Source organism: Daphnia pulicaria, chromosome 7 (assembly GCF_021234035.1).
Source record: "Daphnia pulicaria isolate SC F1-1A chromosome 7, SC_F0-13Bv2, whole genome shotgun sequence".
NCBI lineage: Eukaryota > Metazoa > Arthropoda > Branchiopoda > Diplostraca > Daphniidae > Daphnia > Daphnia pulicaria.
This window is the reverse complement of record NC_060919.1, coordinates 8,199,931-8,220,483: the sequence shown is the minus strand read 5'-3', so window position 1 is coordinate 8,220,483 and position 20,553 is coordinate 8,199,931. Positions and strand designations below refer to the sequence as shown.

Here is a 20,553-nt window from a genome sequence, read left to right as displayed (position 1 = left end):
GTCGATTTCATTTTCAACGTTTCCCTTCCGTCATTTCATTTTCACATTTCAATATTTCATTTTTTTTGTTCTCTCTCGCCCACCAGTCATTTACATTCAATTCTTTCATTCAGCCCCGTTCAAATACTTCATTCAATTCAATTCACTTTGTTCATTCAATTCAATTCGCTTAGTTCATTCTTTTTCATCCGGTCTCCCTCGTTTGTCATTGCCCCCCCATCTTGTTGGTGATTCATTTCCCGTGGTGTCGCGATGCCTCCCAAACCATTCAAACCATATGGCACGCCGCCCCATCTTGATTTAGAAGAATTCAAAGACAACTTTGAGATATGACATCAGCAGTGGAAGATATTTCTCTCCCTCTCCACCATCAACACGGCGCTGCCTCAGGGTGAACGCCCGGAATACATCGCAAACATTCTCCTGTCCTGTCTCTCGAATGCGACACTGAAGGCGGTGTTGACAATGGGTCTATCCGCGACCGACTTGGTGGATGCTGACGTCATTATCAAGAAACTGCAGGAGCGGTGCAACGCTGGCCGAAATTGTCATGTTTGGCGCCAGCAGTTTGCGTCTCGTGTTCAGCGTGATTCCGAATCAGTCAAAAATTGGCTCGGCGACCTTCGAGATATTGCTCGCAAGTGCGAGTTCGAAAAGGATTGCTGTGCTGCCTGCCAGAACACACGTCTGTTGGGACAAATCGTTTTCGGTGTTTCTGACGACGAAGTGCGTCGTAAGCTTTTGGAGCTCGGCGCTAAGCTGACACTGGATAAAGCCATCAACATTATCCGCACGGCAGAGGCTACGCGTCTACAGTCGTCCAACATGAAGCAGGGCACCACAGCACCGGTGAATCAAATCAAGTCTACTACAGGAAAGCGCCTCAACGACAAACAGGCTCCGTCTCCGAAAAGTCAGTACCGCGGTAAACCATCTGTTCGTTGGCATCCGCCCGGTTGTCATCCGTATGGTTGCTGGAACTGCGGATCAGCTTCACGTCATGCTAAAGAGGAGTGCCCTGCGTTCGGGAAGGAATGCCATTCGTGCCACAAGTCGGGTCATTTCCAGTCCGTGTGCACTCAAGCTAATTCGTCCCCGAAACCTGAGACGGCCGGCAGTATTTTGATTCAGTCCATCCTTCACAACGACATGGTCCGGCTCAGTGTCACCCCTGCCTGCAGCGTTGAAGAGTCGTTCATTCAGATGCTTCCGGATACTGGAGCGTCCATCGATGCCATTCCGGCTTGTTTATACCGGTGTCAGTTCAAAGACATTCCGTTATCTTCTCATGGACCCAAGGCAATCACTGCTACAGGAGCTCCAATAGTGTCACTAGGCCAGTTTCCGGCATCGTTTGTTTGGGCCGCCAGTTCCGGTGGTCCGGTTGTCACTTCAATCCACGTTCTTCAAGATCTACAGCAACCGGTCATCTCGAAAGCGACGCAGAAAAAACTTGGAATGCTCCCCGCCCAATACCCTCACGCTTGTGTATTGGCGGCTATTACCACTTCCCCATCGGATGTTCCAAAGTTGCCAGATATCCAATCGACATTGAGTGAGTTGATGAAGGAGGTGCCTTCAATATTCGACGGTGTTTGCCGGCCCATGCGCGGCGCACCCTGCCAATTCCAGCTCAAGGACGATGCTGTCCCCTCATCCATCCGTGGTTCGCGCCCTATTTCCGTTCCGCTGATGCCGAAGGTCAAACGCGAGTTAGATTCATTGGAGAACCAGCAGGTCATCGCCAAAGTATCTGAACCGACGGCGTGGGTCCATCCCATAGTGATTGTTCCAAAAGCGGACGACGAAATCAGGATCTGCGGTGATTTCACTTCTCTCAACCGATGCATCATCCGTCCGGTTTTCGAGGCCCCGACACCCTTTCAGGCGGTCCGCACGATCCCTCCGGGAATGAAATTCTTCACTGTCATCGACGCTCTCAAAGGCTATCATCAAGTGGAACTTGACGCCGAGTCCAGCCTCATGACGACCATTTCAACTCCGTATGGCCGCTACAAATACCTTCGCCTGCCTTTTGGTGTATCTCTCGCCGGTGATGACTACGGTCGGCGTCTTGCCGATATTTTTGATGATTTCCCGAACTGCCGGCGTGTAGTCGAAGACGTTCTGGTCTTTTCTGCCACTTGGGACGAACACGTTAGTCTCGTACGGCGTTTATTTCATCTCGCGGCGGAACATCAAATAGCCATCAACGTGAAAAAAATTGTTTTTGCTCAACCCTCCGTGTTGTTTGGCGGCTACGTCGTCAGTGAGAGTGGTTTCCTGCCCAATCCGGATCTTCTCAAGGCCATTCGTGAGTTCCCGAAGCCAACATGCGTTTCAGAGATGCGGGCCTTTCACGGCCTCTGTCAACAAGTTGGTAACTTTTCAGACGAATTGGCAACCCTTCTTCGCCCCCTGGCTCCCCTCTTACGAAAGGATTTTGTATGGGAATGGACTCAACAACACGAAACGGACTTTCAGGCTGCCCGGGCCGCCTTATCTTCGTCGTCCGTTTCCAAATTGGCGTTTTACAACCCGGCTCATCCGACGTCCCTCCATGTTGATGCTTCTCGTCTGCGCGGATTAGGCTTCATCCTCCGTCAGCAGCAGACCAATGGCAGTTGGAATGTCGTCCAAGCTGGATCCCGCTTCCTGTCGGATGCCGAGTCCCGCTACGCCATGATTGAACTGGAGTGTTTGGCTGCGGCATGGGCGATGCGGAAATGCCGGCAATTTCTTGAGGGACTTCCATCGTTTAATCTCTTTACGGATCACCGCCCCTTGATCCCCATTCTAAACGATTACTTTCTAGACAAGCTAGACAATCCCCGGATTTTGCGCCTTCGCCTTTCCATGCAGCGATATTCTTTCGTCGCGTCGTGGGTTCCTGGAAGAAATAATGTAATGGCCGACGCGTTATCCCTTTCTCCTGTTGATCAGCCTTCTCCAACAGATGAAATTGCAGAAGGCCCCCATTCTGCTTCCGAGCATGTTCACCTGATGGATGTGATGGAAGGTTCAAGCTCCAGCAATCCTGATATTTTGCTATCATCAGTATCTGCTGCATCGGCCGTCGATCCTGTGCTGATTTCTCTCCGTCACACCATTCTACAAGGTTTTCCTAACGATAAATGCAACCTTCCTTTAGATCTCCGTCCGTTCTGGCAGGTCCGCAGTCAACTTTATATTGATGGGGACCTCATCCTTGTCGGCCCTCGTGTTGTCATCCCGGTTTCCTTACGTCAAGAAGTTCTCCGGCGGCTCCTTCAGATGCACCAGGGAGCGACGAAGATTCGTCAGCGCGCACGTCAATCGGTGTATTGGCCGTCCATCGACAATGACATCGTTATGGCCGTCAAGTCTTGCCCAACATGCTCCGAGCTTCTCCCTTCCAACCCGTCGGAGCCCCTTCTTCCACACGAACCGGCATCCCGTCCGTTCGAATTTATCTTTGCCGACCTTGGCACTTTTCGCGGTCGCGATTTTTTGATTGTTGCCGACCAGTTCAGTGGTTGGCCCCAGGTGTACCCCTTTCCAGACACCAACACATCTACACGGCGAATCATCGACGCCCTCCGCTCCTTCTTCACTTGCGGAGCAGGCGCTCCTGTCAAGCTTTGGTCAGACGGTGGCCCGCAGTTCAAGTCGGATGAGTACCTAACTTTCCTTCGAGAATGGGACATCTCTCACGGCCGGTCTTCTCCTCATCATCCCAAGTCTAACGGTTATGCGGAAGCTGCCGTGAAATCAATGAAAAAACTCATTGCTGGATCCTGGACCTCAGGCTCCTTTGACCTGGACAAGTTTGGAAAGGGCCTCCTCCTCTTCCGTAATGCTCCCATTGCTGGAGGCGCATCCCCTTCTCAGGTGGTCTTTAACCGACCCACCCGTGACCTAATCCCGGCTCATCGTCGTTCGTTTGCGCCTGAATGGCAGAAGGCTGCCGGAATTCTCGAAAAACGCGCACCCCGCGCCAAAGAACTCCGTACACTCCATTACAACCGCACCACACGCCCACTTCCTGCCCTTCGCGTCGGTGATAACGTCGTAATTCAGCATCACCGTTCCAAACGCTGGACAACTCCGGGAATCATCGTGGAAGTTGGCGCATTCAGGGACTATTTGGTAAAGACCCCTGCTGGTCGGCTTTTCCGTCGTAATCGACGTTTTCTTCGTTTGCATTCCCCTACGGCCGTGCCTCATAGCCCGTCTCCGGCGCCAAATAGTGTCCTTCCTCCGGTTTCATCTTCTTCTCCGACGACAGCAGCCCCTCCTGTTCCCGCGGCTCCCGCTGACGCATCACCGGCCGGTCCTCGTCGCTCGACGCGTCTTGCGGCCAAGAAACCGTAATTTCCATACGCTGGTGAACTAGTGTTCTTAACGGAATGTTGTTTCATTCATTCATTTCGTGTTCATTAGTCCCCTGATTTGGCTGATTATTCGTCCATTCATTTTTTTATTGTTCCTTTCTCTTTCCATCACTTCCCATTCAGCCGTCTTCTGCTTTTGTGTCATCACATGTTTCCTTTTTGGTTTTCGTTTTTTCCCCCCTGATCATCTCTTGTAACTTCATTGTTTGTTTGTCTGTTTCGTGATTTGTCCCTTGGAGAAAAAGACATGGAATGACTTGGCAATGTCGCTCCCCTCCCCTTGCAGCATAGAGATGGCAGTTTGACCTAGTACGTTGACGAGCGAATACATCCTGTTTCTCTCCTCTCAATTCTCTCATCGTTTCACTTCATTCCAATTGCATTATTGGAAAAGATCAAAGCGTCGGTATCGATGATTTCCCGTAATGTCCCAGGCAAAAACGGTCACATCTGATCATTATGAGGCGTAAAGAGTCTGCAATTGTGCAATGCTAGGCAAAACATGTAGTACTGGAGATGCAGGGTATCGATCCCCGTACTTCTCGCAGTCTAAGCGAGCGCTCTACCATCTGAGCTACATCCCCATGAAATGCAACACTTGAAGTGATTATAGTCAACAATAATAAAATCAGAATGGGTCTTCGAGGGCTCATCCGGGAATCGAACCAGGGACCTCTCGCACCCTAAGCGAGAATCATACGACTAGACCAATGGGCCGTGTTCATAGAGTGTCAAAATGTGTTTCGAGCGTCTATGTCCAAAGTGAATTGCTTGTCTTTCCCCATGAAATGCAATACTTGAAGTGATTATAGACAACAATAATAAAATCAGAATGGGTCTTCGAGGGCTCATCCGGGAATCGAACCAGGGACCTCTCGCGCCCTAAGCGAGAATCATACGACTAGACCAATGAGCCGTGTTCAAAGCGTGTCAAAATGTGTTTCGAGCGTCTATGTCCAAAGTGAATTGCTTGTCTTTTGAGTTATGCGATTGGGTTCACTTTGTAGCTGTGACGAAAAAGATTGGCCGTCTCCGGACTATTTTTGTTTGATTTACATTTTAAATGTGCCGAAATAGCTCAGTTGGGAGAGCGTTAGACTGAAGATGTAAAGTTCCCGGGTTTCGGCAGGAATCTTCGTTCAAAATCCCATATGGTCTAGTGGCTAGGATACCTGGCTTTCACCCAGGAGGCTCGTGTTCGATTCCCGGTATGGGAACGGAGAGATACGTTTTATTCAGGAATTCTATTGTTTCAATTCTTTTCGTTTATTTGCGGATATTTCCGGTGTTACAGTAACAAGTTGGAAATCAGCAAAGATAATCCCAATTTGATGTTGGTCCGTGTGGGGTGCGGAAGTTCCTCTGGAGTTGGTCCCGGTAGGGTGGAAGGCAACAGACGGCGTGGCAGTTTTCGTACCTGCCATCTAGTAGTATTTGGGAGAGTCAAAATCAGTATTTCGAAAAAGATTGCATTATTGGAAAAGATCAAAGCGTCGTTATCGATGATTATTATCATTCAGTCACTTCGACCTTAACGGTGTAGAACTGATTTATTAGCTCCTCCAAAGACAAAAAATAATCTGGCAACGCCCGACCGTATGCACAGTGGGCGTGCCAGATCCCCCACATCCTCAGAACCTTTTCAGCTCCGTCCAAACTTAGTCATGGGTGATATTCCGTCCTCGACTTCGTCAAGTGAATCTACTAAACGTCGTCGTGCCTTACGTAGCATGTCTGGTGACACGCTTACTGTAGATTTAGGTGAAAATAGTGTTAATACGCCTGAGTTACCACCTGGTATTCCGAACTCCACAGATTCGCATGGTGCGAAGAAAAACAAGAAGAAGCGTCGTCGTTCTCGCGATAGCTCCCCTTCTGATTCAGGCTCAGGATCATCGTCTTCTTCTAGATCTCCCGATCGTAAAAAATCCCGCAAGGATGGCACGGATTCAGGCGGATTCGACGAGCCATCCAACGTCGCCATGCTGCCTCGATCACGTGTTCGTGACCTACGTCGATGGATGAAAGAAGGTATTGAATCCAAAACCGAGGGAAACACCCTCCGATCTGCTTATGTTCCCAAATTTGAGGGTGACTTTGAACTTATGGCTCCTTTATTGGACCCATCAATGGCTCGCAAATGGCTGCGCAATCTTGGTGAATCGTCTGATCGAGCTAAGCTGAAAGACTTTTGGGAAAAACAGCTCTTATTATTGCAGAGAGAAGTGAAAGATGCCTTTCAGCCTCTTGCCTACATGTTGGGCGTCATGCCCGAAAATTCCGATGCTGAGATGCCCGTTCAAACTGCTATACGCCTGCTGGGCCACCTGTTTTCTCGCATCACCAAGATGAGACGTCCCAACGCCATGCGTCACTGTGCGCCCAAATTCTCTACGATGTTGATCGATAATCGTCTGTTCTCATCTCGTGATTACCGTAATTTGTTTGGCAACAAATTTATTGACGCTTTGGAGAAAGAAGCGATTGCTGATGCCAAAATGGATCAGATCGGACGCTACGGTGGTACTTCCAACAGCCGTGGAGGCAATACTCATCTCCGCAGAGGCGGATCCAACTCTGGTTTTGGCGCCAATTTCAAATCCAACGGTAACTGGAACTTCAACAAACCACACTCGTCTAACCGCAACAAGTCTTGCGGACAACAATTTACCGGCGCTTCTAATAATAACAAGTATGTATCAAATTTTCTCCCCCCTGTCTTTTCTGTCAATAGCTCGATTGTAGGCGGTCGCCTCTCTCTTTTCTCTGATGCCTGGCATGCTTTCACTGATGATCCTTGGATCTTAAACATTATTGAATATGGGTATTCTATTGAATTTACTCATCCCCCCGTCCAGAAGCTTATTCCACCAGAAGTAATTATGGACAAAGAGAAAACCTCTATTTGCAACTCAGAAGTCGAGTCCCTTAAAAAGAAAGGAGCCATCGTCGTGGCCCCCTCTCCCGTTGATAGTTTTATCAGTAATCAATTTGTCGTCCCCAAAAAAACCGAAAACCGGGAAGTTTCGCCCTATTTTTAATCTCAAAGCGCTTAACCAATTTATTCGCTATGAGCACTTCAAAATGGAATGCTTAGATAATGTAAAATATTTGATTTGCAGAAACGATTGGCTTGTCAAACTCGACTTACAAGATGCTTATTTTGTAGTGCCTGTGACCAGTCAACATCGCAAATTTTTGCGTTTCATATGGGATGGCGTCGTATACGAATATGTATGCTTGCCGTTCGGTTTGAGTAGCGCCCCACGGATATTTACTAAGCTCATGAAACCAATAATCGCTCATTCACGTAAACTTGGTATTCGTCTACTAATTTATCTTGATGATCTGTTAATCTTGGGCAGTTCCCCTAATGGCGTTCTACAACATTTGCGCTCAGTAGTGAATTTACTTGTGTCCCTTGGTTTCCTAATAAATTGGGAAAAATCGGTCGTAACCCCGTCTCAGTCCATCGAATTTCTAGGTCTCGAAATCGACTCGCGCATGTTGTCATTTTCTCTTCCCAAAAGTAAAGTTGATAACATTGTCTCCCTCTGCCAATCTATTTTGCAAAAAGATCGAGTAAAGCTTCACGAGCTCGCCGCAGTACTCGGAAATTTCTCTTGGTCGATAACATCAGTTCCTTACGCCCCAAGTCACTACCGGTCCTTACAGAGATTTTATATTCAGGCTGTCGGAGATTTTAGTAATTTGAACAAACTCGTTACCCTCACGCAAGAAGCGCGAATTGATATTCAATGGTGGGTTCATAATCTTAAACTTTCAAATGACAAATCAATAATTCCACCATGTCCCGACTTATCGATTTATTCTGATGCCTCATTAAAAGGATGGGGATCGGTTTGCGATGGCGTTACTGCAAGAGGCCCCTGGCCTCTTGAAGACCAATCACGTCATATTAACGAGCTCGAATTACTAGGCTCCCTTTACGCCCTGCAAATTTTTACCCAAAATTCATCCGATATATCTGTTTCTCTCCTTTTGGACAATTCTACAGCTGTAGCTTACGTAAATAATTGCGGTGGTACCAAGTCCCATTCCCTCTCCGCCATCTCTTCTCAATTGACTTCCTGGTGTGAAACACGCAACATCTCTTTGTCGGCTTCCCATTTACCCGGAATGTTTAATTCCATTGCAGACCGGGAGTCACGGTCGACATTGGACCCAAGCGATTGGATGCTATTCACAGGGGCATTCAAACGTCTTCAGGATGTGTGGCCCATGGAGGTGGATCTTTTTTCGGCGGCGTGGAACAAACAATTGCCGAAGTTTGTTTCCTGGCTTCCCCAGCCGAACGCGATAGCCGTGAACGCCTTCTCCCTCAATTGGTCACGCCTGAATTGTTACGCATTCCCCCCATTCGCAATGATTCCGAGATGTCTGACAAAGATAAAGAAGGAGAAAGCTGTTCTCATTTTGGTTTGCCCACTTTGGCCGTCTCAGCCGTGGTACCCTCTCCTGTTGGAAATGGCATCGGACATTCCGAGAGTGTTCAGCTCACACCCGATCCTCATTCATTCGAACTCCCTCGAGCCACACCCACTCATTCAATCGAAAAAATTCCTCCTAGCCGCATGGAAATTATCAGGGGACGCCTTGAAAAGCGAGGCCTTCCGCCATCAGTTGTTAGATTATTGCTGGCCAGCTCCCGTGGATCTACGTTATCTACCTACCAGTCAGCCTGGAACGGTTGGTACCGTTGGTGCATGGCAGGGAACCAAGATCCCTTGTCAAACGATCTAAATACTATCCTGCAGTATCTCACTCACTTGTTTGATTCCGGTCTTGCGTCGGAAACGATAAATTTACATCGATCTATGTAATCAATGACCTTGGAGCCCGTAAACGGCATAAATATCGGGGAACACCCGTTGGTGGTCCAGCTTTTAAAAGGATGCTACAATTCATTACCCCCTCGCCCTCGATATAACAACATGTGGAATCCAGATGACGTTTTAAAATTCATATCGTCGTTACCTGATAATTCTGATCTCTCCCTTTCAGTCATCTCTTATAAACTCGTTACCCTGACGGCTCTGTCATCTCTTCTTCGAGTGTCCGAAATCGCGTCTATTTCGAGAACCTCAATTCATTGCTCCGCGTCTGCAGCGACCTTTTCTCTTTCTCGCCCGCGCAAAACCCAAAATGATGGGCCGTTACAATCTATTTCTTTGCCCCGCCTCTCCGGTCGTATTTGTCCAGTTGATTGCCTTGAAAATTATCTAGGACGCTCCAAATCATTGTGTCCATCATCAGATTCTCTGTTTATCTCGCTTAAGAAACCTTATCGAGCGGTGGGCTCTTCCACTATCGCCAGATGGATTAAGAAGTGTCTGTCAGACGCTGGAATAGATGAATCATTTTCTGCGCATTCCACAAGAGGCTCTGGTGCATCTAAAGCAGCCAAAATTGGCATTCCCATTGAAAAAATTTTGAAAGCCGCTAGTTGGAGTAATGAGTCAACATTTAATCGATTTTACAATCGCCCTTTGACTTCCGCGTCTGTTGCGAGTTCAATTCTCTCACAAACAGATTGAAATCATCTTTAAAATCACCGTTAAGGTCGAAGTGGCTGAATGATAATAATTGTGGATTACTCTAGAGTCGCGTAGCGACCCGAAGAGTAATCTAGATTATTAGAAATGAATGAACGAGACCTTAACGGTCTCGTTATTCCCTCCCTCACCTCCCTGTTTAATTATCATGTTCTTTTTCTTTTACAGAGGTAAACGCTTCGTTAACTCCAAGAACGGCTACGGCAATTAACGTATCCTTGGGAAGATTTTGTTCGCGTTCCTCATCAACACAGAATTTCTCATTTTTGGAAGTCAATCGTGTTTGTGTTTATTTGTGTCTGTGAAAAGTTCTTAGGATGTGGGGATCTGGCACGCCCACTGTGCATACGGTCGGGCATTGCCAGATTATTTTTTGTCTTTGGAGGAGCTAATAAATCAGTTCTACACCGTTAAGGTCTCGTTCTTTCATTTCTAATAATCTAGATTACTCTTCGGGTCGCTACGCGACTCTAGAGTAATCCACAATTTCCAGTAATGTCCCAGGCAAAAACGGTCACATCTGATCATTATGAGGCGTAAAGAGTCTGCAATTGTGCAATGCTAGGCAAAATATGTGGTACTGGAGATGCAGGGTATCGATCCCTGTACTTCTCGCATGCTAAGCGAGCGCTCTACCATCTGAGCTACATCCCCATGAAATGCAACATTTGAAGTGATTATAGACAACAATAATAAAATCAGAATGGGTCTTCGAGGGCTCATCCGGGAATCGAACCCGGGACCTCTCGCACCCTAAGCGAGAATCATACGACTAGACCAATGAGCCGTGTTCAAAGAGTGTCAAAATGTGTTTCGAGCGTCTATGTCCAAAGTGAATTGCTTGTCTTTTGAGTTATGCGATTGGGTTCACTTTGTAGCTGTGACGAAAAAGATTGGCCGTCTACCGGAATATTATTGTTTGATTTACATTTTTACATGTGCCGAAATAGCCCAGTTGGGAGAGCGTTAGACTGAAGATCTAAAGGTCCATGGTTCGATACCTGGTTTCGGCAGGAATCTTCGTTCAAAATCCCATATGGTCTAGTGGCTAGGATACCTGGCTTTCACCCAGGAGGCTCGTGTTCGATTCCCGGTATGGGAACGGAGAGATACGTTTTATTCAGGAATTCTATTGTTTCAATTCTTTTCGTTTATTTGCGGATATTTCCGGTGTTACAGTAACAAGTTGGAAATCAGCAAAGATAATCCCAATTTGATGTTGGTCCGTGTGGGGTGCGGAAGTTCCTCTGGAGTTGGTCCCGGTAGGGTGGAAGGCAACAGACGGCGTGGCAGTTTTCGTACCTGCCATCTAGTAGTATTTGGGAGAGTCAAAATCAGTATTTCGAAAAAGATTGCATTATTGGAAAAGATCAAAGCGTCGGTATCGATGATTTCCCGTAATGTCCCAGGCAAAAACGGTCACATCTGATCATTATGAGGCGTAAAGAGTCTGCAATTGTGCAATGCTAGGCAAAACATGTGGTACTGGAGATGCAGGGTATCGATCCCCGTACTTCTCGCATGCTAAGCGAGCGCTCTACCATCTGAGCTACATCCCCATGAAATGCAACACTTTAAGTGATTATAGACAACAATAATAAAATCAGAATGGATCTTCTAGGGCTCATCCGGGAATCGAACCCGGGACATCTCGCACCCTAAGCGAGAATCATACGACTAGACCAATGAGCCGTGTTCAAAGAGTGTCAAAATGTGTTTCGATCGTCTATGTCCAAAGTGAATTGCTTGTCTTTTGAGTTATGCGATTGGGTTCACTTTGTAGCTGTGACGAAAAAGATTGGCCGTCTACCGGACTATTCTTGTTTGATTTACATTTTGAATGTGCCGAAATAGCTCAGTTGGGAGAGCGTTAGGCAATTGGCTAGCGCGTTTGGCTGTGACTAGACGTGTCTAACTGAGCTCCCAAGTGTGACATCTTGCTGTGAGTAAAAAAACTATTTGTTCTTTTTTTGTTTCTCTTTTGTTGTATTGTTGCTTGTGTGTCCTGTTTCCCTTGTTGTTTGTTTGAGCGCCATTTTGGTTTTGTTCCCTCTTTTTGCATTTTTTTCCCCGTCCTTTTGCCCCTGTTATTGTGGGTAAAATGGGATCGGAATCCCCAGACGTCTGGCCACGTACTGCCGAAATCTCTTTTGGTAATACTGAAGTGACCAGGCATGAGTTCTACGAATGTTTCGAGCACGATAGTAATGAATCTGATAGCATCTTTGATGCAGTTTCTCGCCTACCAGGACGAGCTATTTGCGTTTTCCGAATTGGGTTCAAGACCGTCAATGACCATATTGAATTCTTGAATAAATTTAGTGCTAAAGAATCAGTAGTCATTAGTGGCAAGGAGGTCAAAATTAGAGTGAGAGATAGGTCAGTTAACCTTGTACGCGTTAGAATTCAACATTTCAAATTCGATGATGACCTTAGCCTGCTAAACAAGAGATTGCGTGAGTATGGAGTGATTTCTCGGATTTTTTGGGACACGTATCAGGATAGATCGCTCCCAAGGTGGACCGGGATAAAGACTGGAATTGTCAACGTGGATATGGAAATCCACAAGAGCATTCCGTCTTATATCACCTTTGGAAGCTACAAGGAACCAATAATGGTGTCTTATGCAGGGCAAATGCACACATGCCGCATGTGTGATTCTCCCACCCATGTATTAGCTAATTGCCCCAAGCAACCCCGTAGTTTAACCAACCCCAGCACCATTTCAAAAGGCCCCATTGGAACACGTAGCTATAGTAGTGTATTACTAACAAATCGTGGCCCAGTTAGGACAACTGTTAGGAAGCCCCAGGAGACAGGCCCGATTGGTGGCGGGCAAATGCCAATTGCTCCAACTGTTGACGCTGATACATTCCCCGAGTTAGCCCAGAGGCCAACGACGTCGACTGTTGTCGTTCTTGATGGAGCTTTAGAGGATCCAATTTCGAAACCCGATGGAACTGAATCTTCTTCTGACACCGATGCTGACGCTGAAGACACCAACTGTGTAGGTTCGTCTATTGCGTCCAAATCGGTCAAGAAAAAGAAAATGAAACAGACGAGGGAATTCCGTGACCAACAAAAACAATCAAAAAAGAGGAGTCGTACAGCCTCTTCCTGTTGCTCGGGCGAGGTAGCTGAGGAAATTGAATCTGGTGTAGCTCAGTTGGTTGAACTCGGGTCTCCGACTCGAGAGGTTCCAGTTTCGATACCGGGTGTGGACAATAATTCTTTTCCCGACCTTTCTGGGGGGGAACGATGTTCCACCCGCTCCAATCTCACCTGGAGTACCATTTATTCCATCCACGATAGATCAGATGGATAACGAGGCGGTTGAAGAGATGGATGCAACCGAGGTGGTTTCGGTTTCAAATCCAGAGGAAGACACTTCTTTTTCTAGTCGGAGTATTCAGCTAGGACAGCGCCCATTTGATAGCCAGGAGGCTAGTCATGTGAGTGAGACTCAGGAGTCCTTGGGCGTCCCCCTCGGCACTCCATCAACCCCCATAGAAGATAAAACTCTCAAAGCAATGGAAGCCGTTAGAAGAAAAAAAGCCCATGATAACAAGACCCAACCCTCTAAACCCAAATTTAAATATTAATCATGACTAACATCGCGACATATAATATCAACAGAATATCGTCACCTGACAAACTTCAAATAATACTCAATTTCTTTTTACATCATAAACTTGATATTATATGTTTGCAAGAAGTAGTATTTCACTCTAGCACCGTATTTACTAAACATTACCAGATGCACACAAATCTCGGCCCTAGAAAACATGGGACAGCCATCCTAGTACGACACGGGCTGAGCGCCAAAAACATTTTGTTTGAACCGGAGGGGAGGCTGATAGCCATGGAAGTAAAGGGTTTTGCTTTCGTGTGTATTTACGCCCCATCTGGTGACCAAAATAAAAATTATAGAGATTCTTTCCTCCGGCAAACTATTACGGCTTATGTTGCCCAGTATAAGGCACCAGCAATTATATTGGGAGATTTTAATGCCGTTGACGAGATCGATGACCGTAAAAGTAGCAAGACAACACCACCTAAAATTAGACTAGGTTTACTAGAACCCCTCCGAGATTTAGTAAAAGCCCTTTCATTAACAGATGTCTGGAGAGAAATTCGGAAAAATGAAACTTGTTGGACGTACAATTGTGCGACTAGCCAGGCTAGATTAGACCGAATTTATTACCATCATCACGTACAATTTTCTGATATCCTTTTGCACGACTTACCACTCGGGGATCACAGACCAATCGTAGGGTATATAAACAGCACCAGCCCTCCTGGTATAGTGAGAAACAAGTCAAGGAATATATGGAAACTTAACACATCAATTCTTGAGGAAGAAGAATATATAAACTTGGTGCATGTCTTTATTGAAGAAATGTCCCAACACCCATCCCGTATTGAAAATGTAGACCATTGGTGGGAGATTATTTTCAAACCTAGCCTCAGGCGATTATCAATTAACTATTGTAAAAAGAGAATCTGTGATCAGAGAGTCAAAAGGAAATTACTCCAACATCAACTAAAAGAAACCGTGAACAATGTAAATTTCAATCATGCGCGTTACATGGAGTTGAAACGTGAGTTTCTAGCCTGGGAGCGAGAAGCATTGAGGGGATTTGCAATACGTTCACGCGTTCAAAGTATAGCCGAAGAAGAGCCATCTACCTTTCATATGAACAAGTCAACGAGCAATTTCCAGAAGTCTCTGATCACTCAGCTCAAAACTAATGATAACTGTAAAATTACCCAACCTGAGCAGATTAACCAAGAAATAATTGAACACTTTAGTAGAATTTTTCAGAACCAGCCCTCCCCCAATACCCAATTAGCTGGAAAATTTCTAGAAGGGATTAGAGGTGCACTTACCCGTACAAAACCCACTAAAAACGATTCGGGTGTATCAGTGGTAGCTCAGTCGTTAAACGCTCAAGCGTTGAATCGAGGAGTACTAGGTTCGATCTCGGAGAGTGACAACTTTCTTGTAGATCCGTTCACAATAGATGAAATTAACAACGCCCTTAAGGCAACTAAAAAGAACAAGGCCCCGGGTACAGATGGCATTCCTTTTGAGTTTTATATAAAATTTTGGGATGTTATTGGTGTTCATTTTCTGGAAATGATGAATTGCGTCTTCGAAAAAAGAAAACTCCAGCCGTCGCAGGGAAGGGCAGCTATAAGATTAGTCCCAAAAATCCCAACACCGAGTAAAATCACCGATTACCGACCAATCTCCTTGTTAAATACCGATTACAAGTTAATCGCGTCAGTATTGGCTTTTCGTCTGAGAAAATCTCTTCAAAACTCTCTAGACTCACATCAAAAAGGTGGTGTACCCGGCCGCTATATCTTTGACAGCTTGTGTTTAATCCGAGATGTCATTGATAATACAGGTCGTAAATCAAAAGAGGTATCTTCTCTCAAACCGGCCGCCATTATCGCGTACGATTTAGAGAAAGCATATGACCTTGTCAATCGAGACGTTCTGTGGGAAGTAATGACAGCCATGGGCTATCCCCCCCTCTTTGTTGATTGGTTGAAAACGCTGTACAGTATAACTGAACTATGCCCATTGAACGGTAATGACATAGTCGGTACTGTGGACAATGCACAATCCGTGCGACAGGGGTGCCCTCTGTCAGTCCATCTGTTTGCCCTCTATATTGAACCGCTTTTAGTTTGCTTGTCTAGGGGTATTGACGGAATTGAACACTACGGAAAACGCATCAAAGTTCGTGCATATGTAGATGATCTAGTAGTTTTTGTCTCATCAATGAAAGATGTACGTCGTGCATGCGAGATTATTCTAGAATTTTGTGCCTGAACAAATGCACGTATTAACAAAGGGAAGACAAAATTACTTGGTCTAGGCACTTGGACTTTAAATCAATGTCCACAGGCCGTAGTAGCGCAGACGTTAGCTGCGTCGGCTGGGATTCCTAAGGTTGGAGTTTGGATCCCACGTAGAAACATTTTCAATCAAACTCATCCTAAACGTACTTGGCCACATGATTGGATAACTCAAGTAGACAATTTGAAAATTCTTGGAATTAATTTTTCTTCTGAAATAAAAACAACAGCAAGAGACAATTGGCAAAGACAATTCAACATCATACAAAATATTCTTATCACAAACACACACCGTCATTTCACTTTTTATGGTCGCGTCCTATTCATCAAACAACATGTCTTATCACAACTTGTTCATATAGCTCATGTACTCCCTTGCAACAAAACCCAAGCCCTTCTCCTCCAACAAAAATGCTACAAATTTCTTTGGGCACAACGAAGAGAGCACCCACCCCTAAATGTTTTGATCCGCCCCCGACTCCAAGGTGGACTTGGAGTCACCTTACTTTTTCAATTCTTCCAATCCCTTTTCACCCGTCAAATCTTTAAATCTTTAATCCATCCCGAGGCTATTGAGAGAGCTGCAGCCGTTTATTGGTTGGGTCCACACCTCAAGAATCTCCTTCAACAAATCATCCAGCCCAGATTTAATGCAACCCATTCATCACATCCATACTTCACCACCGCACTATCAACCATCACCGATCTACTTAAAGCTGGCATCTTCACATCGTCAACCGTATCCAATCACCGCGCCACCTACAATCACCTGATCGCTAACCTTGGGCAACCAAGGAGAACCGAGGTTGCGAAACCGGACCTTGACTGGGCTTGCATCTGGCGTTGGGTGGCCAAAATGAAAGGAAGAAACGCTGAACTGGTCTGGGATTTCAACCATAATCAGCTCCCTACCAAAATGCGCCTCACAAGCCTCAGACTTTCTAGAAATGACCAATGTCCTCTATGCAATGGCGGCCAAGAAACTGACGACCATCTTATGTTACTCTGTTCTGAGAAAGTTCACATCAGTTTATGGCTCCGAATTCAACTAACGAAACTTGGATGTCAAAAACCACTTAAATCAACAATAAATGGAGACATTGGAAATGGCCCCAATAAAGAGAAAATACTGGCACTCATCCAATCCTACATCATTACCGTCTGGACCGCCCGCAGCCAAAACCTCACCCCAGCCATAAATGAAATACAGTCTCTCTGGTCAAGCCTCCTTCATTCAAAAAATTCTCCCCAGATGTCACCTTCTAATTCATAAATATTCCCTCTCAAAATTCTCAACAGATTTTTTCTTATCTTTATACAAAATTGTTCTTTCATTACAATTAATATTTCTTGGATCCCCCACAGATGATAAATCGTTTAAATAAAAAAAAAAAAAAAAAAAAAGACTGCAGATCTAAAGGTCCCTGGTTCGATCCAGGGTTTCGGCAGGAATCTTCGTTCAAAATCCCATATGGTCTAGTGGCTAGGATACCTGGCTTTCACCCAGGAGGCTCGGGTTCGATTCCCGGTATGGGAACGGAGAGATATGTTTTATTCAGGAATTCTATTGTTTTAATTCATTTCGTTTATTTGCGGATATTTCCGGTGTTACAGTAACAAGTTGGAAATCAGCAAAGATAATCCCAATTTGATGTTGGTCCGTGTGGGGTGCGGAAGTTCCTCTGGAGTTGGTCCCGGTAGGGTGGAAGGCAACAGACGGCGTGGCAGTTTTCGTACCTGCCATCTAGTAGTATTTGGGAGAGTCAAAATCAGTATTTCGAAAAAGATTGCATTATTGGAAAAGATCAAAGCGTCGGTATCGATGATTTCCCGTAATGTCCCAGGCAAAAACGGTCACATCTGATCATTATGAGGCGTAAAGAGTCTGCAATTGTGCAATGCTAGGCAAAACATGTGGTACTGGAGATGCAGGGTATGCGCATGCCTCTGGCCTCTCGCATGCTAAGCGAGCGCTCTACCATCTGAGCTACATCCCCATGAAATGCAACACTTGAAGTGATTATAGACAACAATAATAAAATAAGAATGGATCTTCTAGGGCTCATCCGGGAATCGAACCCGGGACCTCTCGCACCCTAAGCGAGAATCATACGACTAGACCAATGAGCCGTGTTCAAAGGGTGTCAAAATGTGTTTCGAGTTTCTATGTCCAAAGTGAATTGCTTGTCTTTTGAGTTATGCGATTGGGTTCACTTTGTAGCTGTGACGAAAAAGATTGGCCGTCTACCGGAGTATTCTTGTTTGATTTACATTTTGAATGTGCCGAAATAGCTCAGTTGGGAGAGCGTTAGACTGAAGATCTAAAGGTCCCTGGTTCGATCCCGGGTTTCGGCAGGAATCTTCGTTCAAAATCCCATATGGTCTAGTGGCTAGGATACCTGGCTTTCACCCAGGAGGCTCGGGTTCGATTCCCGGTATGGGAACGGAGAGATATGTTTTATTCAGGAATTCTATTGTTTCAATTCTTTTCGTTTATTTGCGGATATTTCCGGTGTTACAGTAACAAGTTGGAAATCAGCAAAGATAATCCCAATTTGATGTTGGTCCGTGTGGGGTGCGGAAGTTCCTCTGGAGTTGGTCCCGGTAGGGTGGAAGGCAACAGACGGCGTGGCAGTTTTCGTACCTGCCATCTAGTAGTATTTGGGAGAGTCAAAATCAGTATTTCGAAAAAGATTGCATTATTGGAAAAGATCAAAGCGTCGGTATCGATGATTTCCCGTAATGTCCCAGGCAAAAACGGTCACATCTGATCATTATGAGGCGTAAAGAGTTTGCTATTGTGCAATGCTAGGCGAAACATGTGGTACTGGAGATGCAGGGTATCGATCCCCGTACTTCTCGCATGCTAAGCGAGCGCTCTACCATCTGAGCTACATCCCCATGCAATTCATCACTTGAAGTGATTATAGACAACAATAATAAAATCAGAATGGATCTTCTAGGGCTCATCCGGGAATCGAACCCGGGACCTCTCGCACCCTAAGCGAGAATCATACGACTAGACCAATGAGCCGTGTTCAAAGAGTGTCAAAATGTGTTTCGATCGTCTATGTCCAAAGTGAATTGCTTGTCTTTTGAGTTATGCGATTGGGTTCACATTGTAGCTGTGACGAAAAAGATTGGCCGTCTACCGGACTATTCTTGTTTGATTTACATTTTGAATGTGCCGAAATAGCTCAGTTGGGAGAGCGTTAGACTGAAGATCTAAAGGTCCCTGGTTCGATCCCGGGTTTCGGCAGGAATCTTCGTTCAAAATCCCATATGGTCTAGTGGCTAGGATACCTGGCTTTCACCCAGGAGGCTCGGGTTCGATTCCCGGTATGGGAACGGAAAGATACGTTTTAGTCAGGAATTCTATTGTTTCAATTCTTTTCGTTTATTTGCGGATATTTCCGGTGTTACAGTAACAAGTTGGAAATCAGCAAAGATAATCCCAATTTGATGTTGGTCCGTGTGGGGTGCGGAAGTTCCTCTGGAGTTAGTCCCGGTAGGGTGGAAGGCAACAGACGGCGTGGAAGTTTTCGTACCTGCCATCTAGTAGTATTTGGGAGAGTCAAAATCAGTATTTCGAAAAAGATTGCATTATTGGAAAAGATCAAAGCGTCGGTATCGATGATTTTCCGTATTGTCCCAGGCAAAAACGGTCACATCTGATCATTATGAGGCGTAAAGAGTCTGCAATTGTGCAATGCTAGGCAAAACATGTGGTACTGGAAATGCAGGGTATCGATCCCCGTACTTCTCGCATGCTAAGCGAGCGCTCTACCATCTGAGCTACATCCCCATGAAATGCAATACTTGAAGTGATTATAGAAAACAATAATAAAATCAGAATGGATCTTCTAGGGCTCATCCGGGAATCGAACCCGGGACCTCTCGCACCTTACGCGAGAATCATACGACTAGACAAATGAGCCGTGTTCAAAGAGTGTCAAAATGTGTTTCGAGCGTCTATGTCCAAAGTGAATTGCTTGTCTTTTGAGTTATGCGATTGGGTTCACTTTGTAGCTGTGACGAAAAATATTGGCCGTCTACCGGACTATTCTTGTTTGATTTACAATTTGAATGTGTCGAAATAGCTCAGTTGGGAGAGCGTTAGGCTGAAGATCTAAAGGTCCCTGGTTCGATCCCGGGTTTCGGCAGGAATCTTCGTTCAAAATCCCATATGGTCTAGTGGCTAGGATACCTGGCTTTCACCCAGGAGGCTCGGGTTCGATTCCCGGTATGGGAACGGAGAGATACGTTTTATTCAGGAATTCTATTGTTTCAATTCTTTTCGTTTATTTGCGGATATTTCCGGTGTTACAGTAACAAGTTGGAAATCAGCAAAGATAATCCCAATTTGATGTTGGTCCGTGTGGGGTGCGGAAGTTCCTCTGGAGTTGGTCCCGGTAGGGTGGAAGGCAACAGACGGCGTGGCAGTTTTCGTACCTGCCATCTAGTAGTATTTGGGAGAGTCAAAATCAGTATTTCGAAAAAGATTGCATTATTGGAAAAGATCAAAGCGTCGGTATCGATGATTTCCCGTAATGTCCCAGGCAAAAACGGTCACATCTGATCATTATGAGGCGTAAAGAGTCTGCAATTGTGCAATGCTAGGCAAAACATGTGGTACTGGAGATGCAGGGTATCGATCCCCGTACTTCTCGCATGCTAAGCGAGTGCTCTACCATCTGAGCTACATCCCCATGAAAAGCAACACTTGAAGTGAT

General features: G+C 45.7%; 2 protein-coding genes and 10 non-coding genes across 12 annotated transcripts; 8 read left to right on the top strand and 4 right to left on the bottom strand.

Moving 5' to 3' along the window:
- Positions 1-465: 465 nt before the first annotated feature.
- On the top strand, positions 466-4,353 carry LOC124348689 (uncharacterized protein K02A2.6-like). Its single transcript, XM_046798964.1, has one exon. It carries the CDS (start codon positions 466-468, stop codon positions 4,351-4,353), a length of 3,888 nt encoding a protein of 1,295 aa, XP_046654920.1.
- A 1,557-nt stretch (positions 4,354-5,910) lies between these two features.
- Positions 5,911-6,891, top strand: LOC124351161. Its single transcript, XM_046801921.1, has 2 exons — positions 5,911-6,404; positions 6,578-6,891. Exons 1-2 carry the CDS (start codon positions 5,972-5,974, stop codon positions 6,661-6,663), a joined length of 519 nt encoding a protein of 172 aa, XP_046657877.1. The 5' UTR covers positions 5,911-5,971; the 3' UTR covers positions 6,664-6,891.
- Positions 6,892-10,530: 3,639 nt separating this feature from the next.
- Trnaa-agc lies at positions 10,531-10,603 on the bottom strand. Its single transcript has one exon. It is a non-coding gene; the product is annotated as a tRNA-Ala (tRNA).
- Positions 10,604-10,664: 61 nt separating this feature from the next.
- On the bottom strand, positions 10,665-10,736 carry Trnap-agg. Its single transcript has one exon. It is a non-coding gene; the product is annotated as a tRNA-Pro (tRNA).
- A 6,549-nt stretch (positions 10,737-17,285) lies between these two features.
- On the top strand, positions 17,286-17,357 carry Trnae-uuc. Its single transcript has one exon. It is a non-coding gene; the product is annotated as a tRNA-Glu (tRNA).
- Positions 17,358-17,878: 521 nt separating this feature from the next.
- Trnap-agg lies at positions 17,879-17,950 on the bottom strand. The gene has a single exon. It is a non-coding gene; the product is annotated as a tRNA-Pro (tRNA).
- A 152-nt stretch (positions 17,951-18,102) lies between these two features.
- Trnaf-gaa lies at positions 18,103-18,175 on the top strand. Its single transcript has one exon. It is a non-coding gene; the product is annotated as a tRNA-Phe (tRNA).
- A 17-nt stretch (positions 18,176-18,192) lies between these two features.
- Positions 18,193-18,264, top strand: Trnae-uuc. Its single transcript has one exon. It is a non-coding gene; the product is annotated as a tRNA-Glu (tRNA).
- Positions 18,265-18,782: 518 nt separating this feature from the next.
- On the bottom strand, positions 18,783-18,854 carry Trnap-agg. The gene has a single exon. It is a non-coding gene; the product is annotated as a tRNA-Pro (tRNA).
- Positions 18,855-19,006: 152 nt separating this feature from the next.
- Positions 19,007-19,079, top strand: Trnaf-gaa. Its single transcript has one exon. It is a non-coding gene; the product is annotated as a tRNA-Phe (tRNA).
- A 17-nt stretch (positions 19,080-19,096) lies between these two features.
- Positions 19,097-19,168, top strand: Trnae-uuc. Its single transcript has one exon. It is a non-coding gene; the product is annotated as a tRNA-Glu (tRNA).
- Positions 19,169-20,000: 832 nt separating this feature from the next.
- Trnae-uuc lies at positions 20,001-20,072 on the top strand. Its single transcript has one exon. It is a non-coding gene; the product is annotated as a tRNA-Glu (tRNA).
- The last annotated feature ends 481 nt before the right edge of the window (positions 20,073-20,553 follow it).

Excerpts from the sequence above, each read along its gene's own strand:
- LOC124351161 (XM_046801921.1), top strand. The coding sequence starts at position 5,972 with ATGCACAGTGGGCGTGCCAGATCCCCCACATCCTCAGAACCTTTTCAG. Across the intron at positions 6,405-6,577 it reads ACGTCGATGGATGAAAGAAG|CTCTTATTATTGCAGAGAGA; the intron begins GTATTGAATCCA and ends TGGGAAAAACAG.
- LOC124348689 (XM_046798964.1), top strand. The coding sequence starts at position 466 with ATGGGTCTATCCGCGACCGACTTGGTGGATGCTGACGTCATTATCAAG.